Here is a 10,159-nt window from a genome sequence, read left to right as displayed (position 1 = left end):
AGCTAGCAGGACTAGTGGTCAGGAATGAAGGGAGTTGTAGTCCAACAGCAGGTGGAGACCCCAGTTTGAGAAACATGGCCAGAGGTGGATGTCCTAAACCATGGCTGGGGAACTCCTAGTCCTGTTGGGCTCCCAATTCCAGTCATCCCTGACTACTGGCCAGGCTGGGGCTGATGGAGCCCTGCTGTGTCTGGAGGGCCATGGGTCCCTTGCCCCTGTTCTAAACAATGCTTTTTATATCTTGCGGAATAAAGAATAATATGATACTTTATCATATTACTTGAGCTGGGTGTCAAGAAGACCTCCCAGGCCTATGGTTTTACAGGTGTTAAGATTAGAGCCTGCAGAAGAGAAGCATCAAAAAGAAAATGGTCAAACCAGTTTCTTTTGTTAATATCCTGGCATATTTCCTTTGGCTTTTATTTACTGCAGTTCTACCCCTCCTTTTCTCCATATAGCTCAATGATGGAACTTGCATTTTCAAAACTCCCCCACGGTCTGCAATTCTAAAAGGTAAACAGAAAATTGAACATCTCATTATGGTTGACTCTTGATATTTCAGAAATCCTTACTGAAAGTGAAACTTATCAAAACTCTAGAAGTGAACGTGCTGCCTTGTAGTTCTTTAGAAATATTATTAAATTGGCTTAATATAATTTCCTTGGGGCAGAGAATTAATTTAAGCTTTAGGACAAGTGTGGCTGATGATTTAAGTGGGACCTCTAAAGGCTGAAGCATTGGAAATAATAATTACTAGCAGAGCCTCAATTAATATTTGCAAGAGACTTAGCAGATACTTGAAATGAAATTGATTGTGAACAAAGTTGATAGTGAAAGTAAGATATGGTATTAGATGCATATGTTAATTTGTGGGTTTGCAAGCAGTCTCTGTGAGTTGTTCTCTGGCATTTGAGACAGCTTTTCCCAGGCTACTGTTGATTGGTGGTCTCCCGGGAAGGGGTAATCAGCAGTAATTAAAAAGGCAAGGGAAAAGAGGATGAAATAAAGAAGCAAAAGGATAGTGGGAAGAAACAAAGTAAGCCACACAGGACCTTAAAAATCAGAAAAAGAAATGATTCTTCTCCCCATCAAGATAAGCCAGTGGGAAGTGACTTATGAAAAGCAGGGACATAGGAAGCAGGGACAAAGTCAAACATGGGTCCACTTAACTCAGTCTTGTATACACTGACTGGCAGCAGCCCTGCCTAGAGTTACTGGGAATGGAACCTGGAACCGTCTGCCTGCAAAGCGGGTGTTTTGCCACTGAGCCATGGTCTTTCCCCTCTGTATCTACCACATTAGGTGGGTTGGTGCATCACTATTCAGTTGGTAGGTAAAATACCTGATCTTTCATGGTTCATCCTCGTGGGAGGGGAGAGACTCACTCCAGATGCAAAAGGAGGACAGGAGGGGTTCCTTACTCCTTATTAAGTAGCTACATCGTGGAGGTGATCAGAGGAAGGTTTGCTTTCCACATTCCTGTGTGGCAAGAAGCACATGCTGAAATTTCTTCTTCTTTTTGTTAAAAGATGCAGGACCTCTGCTATCCTCCCTTGCACTTGATTTGGCCATGGAGAAGGATAAAGATACACACACAAGGAAAATATTGATGGCATCATCTGCAACAACATCCATTGTATTCCACATAGGACAAACAGGCCCATCTCCAAGCAACTGAATAAGTGGGCATCAGAAGGGGCAATTTATATTTGTTAAAATGGGAAGAACATTTCAGCCTCTCACAATGCTCTGTACCTGACTTTTAAGATGGCCAAACTAAAACACAAAAACTACTGAATTACACTTTGAGAGGTTTGATGCTTGTGGATTGAATGTGCCACTATATATATATTTAAATCACATTGTAAGTGGTATTGGTGTTCCAATGCTAGGATGCCTGTGTTATTTACATACAGGGGTGCCATCATAATTTTCTAGGGCTCTTTCTCTCTCTGTGAGCTCATGTGCCTTAATACTGGTGAATGCTAAAATACACTGATGATGCTAAATAGATGTTAGGAACATAGGAAACTGCTTCATGAGCCAGACCATTGGTTCACCTAGCTCTGCATTAGCAGAAGGTCCCAGGGTTTCAGGCAGGGTTCTTTCACAGCTCTACCAAGAGATGTCAGGATTGAACCTAGGGTTTTCTGAGTGCAAAGCAATGGCCTTTGGCCTTAAATGGGCTGTGCTCTCCATAAAAGCCATCACTATGCTGAGAATCTCTCATCTGGTACAGTCTCAGTTCAAACAAGGCAAGTGTGGAGCTGGGTAATTCTGTCAAGTGTCAGACGTGAACAAAAACACACATATTTCCGGCCAGGAAGTCACTGGCAGCCTCAGGCAAGACAGCCTTTAAGTTCCCTATTTGTAATGTTCAAATTACGGTGACCTCATAGGCTTATTGTTGGCATGAATGAAATAGAGATTGCCTAGTGCTTTGTTCTAGATACATTAAAAAACTACTATGCACACAGTCTTGCGAAATCTTTCATGCATATTCATAAGCATAATGATTTCAAAAGCTTCCAGACATAAGATGAAATAACTGGCCTCTGGCAAAAAGTAAACTTTTATGGCTGTGGTGTGGTGTAAAAAAATTTAGTTCATCCCACCTTATTAACAGTGCATGAAAATTATTCATAACTTTGATTTTGTATTTTTTTAAAAAAGATGCTCAGGTGATTGATGAAAATATGTCCCATTATAAATGTAAAGAAAACACCTTAAGTGATTACTCTTAAGCCCTGTGCAGAGGGGTAATTAGTGCAGAAATGAAGAGGAGGGAGCGGGGAGTCTTGGGGGCTTCCCCCAGTGACTGGTACGAAGGCAGGGAGCCCAACATTAGGTGGCGCCGGAGAGCCAGTGGCAGGCAGAGCCAACTCAGTCTGGTTTTGTCCCCACCCTCTCTGTTTAAAATATAATAATTTTATTAAAGATGTTCTTGGGTTACAAAAGTACATGCATTGTCTCTATTTTCAGGTTGCAGAGTCTTTTCTACAGATCAGCTACATTCAATGTGAGACATTAATGGTGTACACAATGTAAGGTTGCAGGAGAAAAGGGGGGGGAGAGAAGGGGTGGTAAATTTATATTCTTTTACTTAGTGTAAGTGTGAGGTTTTTGTGTCAGCGTTACTTGGGGAGGTTCTCTTTCTATTCACTTATTATTTTTCCTTGGCAGTGAGAGAAGTTGGGAGGGGGCAGACTGCAGTGAGATTTGTTTGAGTGTATGGGCGGGGGGGAGGGAGACCCATCCTCGCTGTTGAGGGAGGCAACATGGTGACCGAGGAGGAGGGAGCTGTACGGCTGCGTCACCAGCCTCTGGCACTGACTGTAAGTAAGGCAGGCAGGCTGAGGTTGGTGGGGCAGAGCCCCATTTCCCCTTCTGGCCTTCACTAAGATTAAGGCTCACACGCACCTGCTCCATGCTTCTTTTTCAAGGTGCCTTTTCTACAGTACACCCAATGGTTGTACATGCAACCCACGGACGTCCAATGAAAATGAATGTTAGAAAATTCAGGACAGATCAAAGGATCTTGTCACACAGAGCAAAACTATGGAACTCACTCCCACTGGAGGCAGTGAAGGCCACTAACTTGGGTGGCTTTAAAAGAGAAATCCAAAGAACAGGTTATATTGAGGGCTACTAGCCATGATGGAGGGGACGCAGGTGGCGCTGTGGGTTAAACCACAGCAGTTGGCGGTTCGAATCCCCGTGACGGGGTGAGCTCCTGTTGCTCGGTCCCTGCTCCTGCCCACCTAGCAGTTCAAAAGCACATCAGAGTGCAAGTAGATAAATAGGCACCGCTCTGGTGGGAAGGTAAACGGCGTTTCCGTGTGCTGCTCTGGTTCGCCAGAAGCGGTTTAGTCCTGCTGGCCACATGACCAGGAAGCTGTAAGCCGGCTCCCTTGGCCTATAGAGTGAGATGAGCGCCGCAACCCCAGAGTCGGTCACGACTGGACCTAATGGTCTGGGGATCCTTTACTTTTAGCCATGATGGAAACCATGGGAGGGGAGAAGGCTCTTGTGCTCAAATACTTCTTGTGGGTTTCCCCCAGGCATCCAGTTGCCCACTGTGGGGAAAGGATGCAGGACTGGATAGGACACTGGACTTGCATATCTTTGGCCCATCTACCTGCGCCCAGGCCGCCTACTTGCAACTCCCATCCTGTGCTACATCTTCCCTCTGGACCTTTTGAACAGGTTGGAAATTGGGTGTAGGGTCAGCAGGAGATCGCCCACCTCCCTTCATGATCACCCTACTACATGATCATCCCTTGAGAGCTGCTACACCCACATGAGCGTGGCCTGGGGGGCAGGGGAGCACGTCGGTTCTGCTCCCCCCCCCAAAAAAATCCTGGCTGTGCCCATCCAGCCACTGTCAGAGGGGGGCAATCTCATCCTATAGAATGGCAATGGTGCCCACCAGCGAGGTGCAGGAACCCACCTGAGAGGCACAGGAACTGAGTTCCTGTGAGTTCCCCCAGAAAAAGCCCCTTTTATAAGTGTTGGCTCCGAGGTCAGACCCACCGAGTCCTGTGGGGCTTATTCCAAAGGAAGGATGTGCAGCCTGCAGATGTGCGCAGCTTTCCCCAGAAATCTACTCCCCCGGAAGCGTGCACTGGAATAGGGCCTGATCGTGTGCACGCTTACTCGGAAGGAAGCCCCATTCGAGCATTTCACCCACTGAATGCAGTCGATTAGTCGCTCTCCCGCCGCCGTGGGGCTAAGCGATCGAAAGGCGGCACCCAAATCCTATGCGCGTTTTTCATCAGCGGTAACGTCTACTGAGCTCAATGAGATTTACTCCTAAGTAGGCGAGCACAGGCGTCCAGCCCAATTCTACGCACGCTTACTTGGAAGTAAAGCAGGCCTTCCACCTCCAAGGTGGCGGATCAGCCCCCGCTCTCCTTCCTATCCTATCCTATCCGGAAGGCGAGACCTGCGCTGGGCGTGCGCCGTGGGGCTGCCTCCGACCCATCGGGGCTGCTGAGGATCCTCCCGGGGGCGCTTCTGAGAGAGGGGCGCGCAGGGGGGGGGGTCTCTTGTCTTCCTTGGGGCGCGGATCGCACGAGAGCGCGCGCCAAGTGTGGCCCTCAGCGCACCCGCCTTTTGCACGCGCGCGGAGACCTCCCGGCAGAAAGCGAAGGGTAATTCTTGCGCGTGGCGTAATCGGCCCCTTGACTTCACAGGTGCGGAAAAGCTGCCTCCGCCTTTGAGGTCAATGCGGGAGCCAGGAAGTTTTTTAAATTTGTAGTTGATGTTCGGAGAGTTTGCAAAAAAAAGCTCAACAACAACGTCCGGATTATCCGGTGCTGCCAGGGTCCCCCCGCCCCCCGGAGAGTTACACGGACCACAATTGCGAACTAGCTGGTGAAGGTGGAGGAAAGGAACTTTTGTTAGTCCCTTAGTCTTAAGACGGAATGCAGATATTGAGGTGAGGCTCCTTTTAGGTTCTGTGCAGGCCTGCTGGGAATAAGAAACACAACGATGGCTGATTCCTCATCTCTGGAAATAATAATAATAATAATAATAATAATAATAATAATAATAATAATAATAATAATACCCTGGCTGTTACTCTGGTCTGTCTCCATCCCTGGGCAAAACTCAGAGTCCTTGAAAAGGAAAGAGAAAAGAGAAACAAGGAAGTCTTAGCATTAACAATGGCTGAAAATAATTTTAGGTGCTGTACTAGGTATATAAAAAAGCCAAATTGGGTAACTTTACCTGGCAGCTGGAGGGAATGTTGCTTGAAAGAGAGAGAGAGAGAGAGAGAGAGAGAGAGAGAGAGAGAGAAGTCCCTTCTTCAGGTGGCAAAAGATCCTTTTCCTCCAGTTTAGACTTGCTGTTGAGTGACTAAATTCATTATTTTCCAAAACATACAAAAAGTATAAACACCTGAAGATGAGATGTTGGAATGTTTGTGGCTTTCTCTCACATTCCATTTTAAGACTGTCCAGATGCAGACTCCAGATGTTCCCATATGCCAAAATTTTATTTTGCACCTGCTGCTTTATTTGCCAGCTGGCCTGATGAGGAATTCTGGAGAACGCAAACACAGTTTTGTGATATTTTTGTTTTCCTAATGAAGATATTGTTCTAATTCCGTTTTTGGGGTCCCCCCCCCTTGTGGCTAACATGGCTGCTTTTTTACTTTTGATGTGACAAAAGTAAGGACAAGCTTATTAATAAGCACAATCCTTTGCTATTAAAATTGATGGGCCTTAAAATGTGCTTACCTTTGTCTGGTTCCCTGTTTTCTGGTTTGAGGCCTGGAAGGGGTTGGTTGCAGATGATACCAAATATTTTTCCATATTGCCATAAAAACCCATTGGTTTATATGGTTGGTCCCCTCGACAGTCTTGATTTTAATGGGTAGACAAGACCTCTTTTGAGCAAGGACAGCCTGCTCTCTATTCAAAGGAAGAGGCCGCTGAAAGGTTGTTAAAATGCACCAGGTAGGAAGTTTTGAAACCCCAGAGTCTTAAATATTCCAAACAATATAGATTTTTGAAGCAGCTACTGAAGTAGGTGAGGCATTGGACAAAACTGGAATCCTTAACAAGGAAGATCAATGGGATGGTAATGAGAAGCCCCTCCCTGCTGTCTGCATGGCATCCTTTGTGTTGCTCCTTAAGAGACAAAAAATCGGTTCAGGAGGAGATGATGGTGCTTCCCTGCCCCCACCCTCTGCAAGGGTAGAAGGAGGGGCATGTTTAATTTCAGCTCTTTAGACATTTAATTTTTGAGGCAGTGATAGAATAGAGTTAAAGTAACAATAGAAATGGCAAAGAGCATATGAAAGAGTTAAGGATTTTGGAATGTCTCTGATAACTTGAATGTGATTTAATAGTTGTATTCTGCTTTTCCAACAACAAATGTTGATCTCAAAGCAGCTCACGGTAAGAACAATCGTATTAAAAAATAACAAACATTGCAATCACTATAATAATATCAAAATCACAGTAGCATATAGAGCAATAAACAAACAAATCCATCATGACAATTAATACAGTATAAACTCTCAGTGATTCAAAATAGCTGTTGAGTTCCCAGGCAGCAGGATCTCTCATAGTTTTTAGCTTTGACTTCATTTTCACCTTCAAAGAGAGAAATTGATGACTTCTGTGTTGTTCCTTCCAAGCATATAGCGCATGCATGCATATGTGTGTAAGTGGGGTTGTGCCTTTGGTCTTGCCACTCACTTTTGGTTTCTTGTCTGAAAAGAGAGTCTGCATGCATTCAGTTTTGTACGGGAGTGGTGGGGTGGTGGGCAGCCTTTTCCAACCTGGTGCCAGCTGGGTACTCTGCCGTTGGGTTTGATGAGAGCTGCAATCCCACAACATCTGGAGGCTACTAGGTTGGTGAAGTCTGGGGTGGGCCTTCCGCTGCTTTGCAGAGGCTCCCCTTGCAGTCCATTAAATGTGGTGGCCCCAAAGCTATCTCTTTGTCTTCCTCCAGAAGTTCACTGTGTACAGGGTGGGTGGAGGGGAAGGGAACAAGTGAAGTGCGCTTATGAACTCTTCAATTTTCAGTTGAATAAGAAGAGAAATGTTTTCCCTGTCCGGTTTCTACAGTAGAAGGAGATAATAGCATAAGAATGCTTAGCCATGATTGCAGCTTTGTGAGGGAAAGCATAAGAGGTCAAAATTCATGTTGGTACTTGTGAAGAACAAAGAGCTTTTCATTTGAGTCTCTCAGCAAATAGGGCTTCAAGAAAGAAGGTCCCACACAAGGTGACTTCACTCAGAATGATGCATCGTCCTGCTGTGTGGATCTGACCTGATTTGCACATAATGCTAAGTCAAAGCAGGGCTTAACACAAACAAGCACATTTTCATCTTCCCAGACAGAGATTGTGGCCACAGTGTTCCTGTCGAAGTGTGCACTGCCATTGTGCTTTAACATAATGTTATGTCTGGACCTGAGCTTGTGGTTTGTCTACTGGAGAAGTCCCTTTCTATGCTGTGGGAAGTGGGGAACTTTGGAAATAATTTAGAAGAGGATATTTTAAAGAACTTTGAATCTTTAAAAGCTTTACTTTGCTGCATGTTTTGTAACTTTAAATCTCTGCTGGGGCTTTCTCACCAAAGAGTTCTTGCTCCACACCTGGATCCAGGCATCCAGGGAGTTCTCCTTTTATTCTTATCCCAAATTTGGTATTTACCCCAAATACCAAAAACCAACAATATCATAGGGACATGGAAGCTATTGATTTTGTTAGTGTTAGGAAAAAAGTAGAGGTTGTAGGCAGAGACTACCCTTCTGAGCAATAGCTGATAATTGTTGAGGCTCTGAGATTAGAATTTGAAATTGGTAATTTAGCAACCCTGTCTAAAAGACATTGAAAGTCTTTTTGGGGGGAAGGCGGGATTTGCTTTCTCATTTTAACAGTCCTGGGACAGCACATTCTGAAGCTTGACTGAGTTTATTACATCTGTCTGTGACCTTTTATCTGTAAAAGATTAGCTGGCGTACATGAGGAGGGTGTGCTAATCCCATTTTATGATCCCCACATCCTTCTGAAGTGGGCTAGTAACAGCCAAGGCTACCTAGTTTCCTTGATGGGTCACTGAAGATTTCAACTCTGAACCTGAACCTCCCATTCTTATCTAGACCTTTTCTGCTATACCACACTGATACTTGCATTTTTTTTAAAATATCAATTTGTATTTTTTCAAAAAAGACAAGGCTACGAATAATAAATAACAGGCACATGAGAAAAATCTCCAGAATTACAACAAAACAATATATAACAAGATATAAAACAAATGATGGCATTTAGTCTGATTATTTTCTTTCTCTTCAGAAGCACACTTTCAAATCTTGATTCCTGCTTCACAGTGAAAAGGATTGTAGTGACTTCTCCCCCAGAATTCATAGAACCTGGCTTGGATTGTCTCTTTCATTTAAAAAGTTTAATTTCTGGAAACAGTAATCCAGTTTTTCCCAGGACATGTCTCTTTGTTACATCACTGAGCACAGGAACATCTGGTATGCAGGTGATCAGCTTAGACTGTTCTACACAATCATCCCCCTTGGGTTAGGAAAAGATTTTGGAGTTGTCAGTGGGCAAGGAAGCTGCATTTGATGTGCATGGAGCTGACTCTAGACTCTAGAGACTCTCTGAACATGCAGCAGGTTTGAGAAAATACTGTATTTGACAATGGCTTGGGAGAATACTGTTATGCTGAGATAGGCACTTATGGCGCTTAGTAAATCGGATCTCCCAGAGTGTGCTTTCTGCTTGTCTCCCACCGTATGCCCGAAGAATAGTTACCGGTAGTTGCATTTTGATAGAGGATACAAATTGATGGACTTTTTAAGAAATTACTTTAAAAAACAACTATTTATTTATTTATTTATTTATTTAAAAAACAGCCATATTAAAATTTGCCTTCTAAGATCTTTCACTTTCTAGTGTTCAGTACCATGCTTAACTGCAATTCACATTAAGTAAAAATGAACCAAACAAATCTAGATTTATTGGGGCTTCCACTTTAGCGAGCTACAACTTGCTTCATGCAGCCGTTAGTAACAGATACCACTAAAAGAGTGGACAGGTGACCCATACCTTGGAAAAATTAAGACTAAATTACTATTACAAACTGTATGTTTGCCTACTGTAACTGTGGTTTGGAAGCTGCAGCTAGTGCAGAATTCTGTGGCTATGTTACTAAGTAGTGTACCTATACCTGCAGACATGCAATACCTTTGGTTACCAGCCCAGGTTTAAGGTCCTAGCCATTTGGGACCAGGTTACCCGAGAATGTCTTCTCCTGTACAGACTTGCACAGTGACTGAGATCATAATTGGGGGCACGCCTGGTTGTCTCACTACTGCCTGTAGATAATATATCTTGCAGCAGCCAGGAGTACAGCATTTTCTGTGGTGGACTTCATACAGTGGTACCTCAGGTTAAGTACTTAATTCGTTCTGGAGGTCCATACTTAACCTGAAACTGTTCTTAACCTGAAGCACCACTTTAGCTAATGGGGCCTCCTGCTGCTGCCGTGCCGCTGGAGCATGATTTCTGTTCTCATCCTGAAGCAAAGTTCTTAACCTGAAGCACTATTTCTGGGTTAGCAGAGTCTGTAACCTGAAGCGTATGCAACCCGAGGTACCACTGTACTCTGGAATGGCCTCCCCCAGA

The 10,159-nt window shown here is 44.4% G+C and overlaps 1 protein-coding gene across 4 annotated transcripts in view; it reads left to right on the top strand.

Annotated features, from left to right (window-relative positions):
• The first annotated feature begins 458 nt into the window (after nucleotides 1–458).
• Nucleotides 459–10,159, top strand: part of GPAT2 (glycerol-3-phosphate acyltransferase 2, mitochondrial) — a 68,213-nt gene continuing 58,512 nt past the window's right edge. The window contains exon 1 of one of the 4 annotated variants that reach the window (XM_081921298.1): nucleotides 459–513. Coding sequence is in view for 1 of the 4 variants with exons in the window: in XM_081921294.1 (XP_081777420.1) it covers nucleotides 4,694–4,780 (87 nt within the window). In the remaining 3 variants the exon portion in view is untranslated. Of the gene's footprint in view, nucleotides 514–4,678; nucleotides 4,781–4,868; nucleotides 4,891–5,419; nucleotides 5,441–10,159 lie in introns of those variants that run through there. The other 3 variants (XM_081921294.1, XM_081921300.1, XM_081921290.1) reach the window with 3 other exon arrangements.

Source organism: Podarcis melisellensis, assembly GCF_964234715.1.
Source record: "Podarcis melisellensis genome assembly, chromosome: 8".
Taxonomy (NCBI): domain Eukaryota; kingdom Metazoa; phylum Chordata; class Lepidosauria; order Squamata; family Lacertidae; genus Podarcis; species Podarcis melisellensis.
This window is presented reverse-complemented; position numbering and strand designations above follow the sequence as displayed.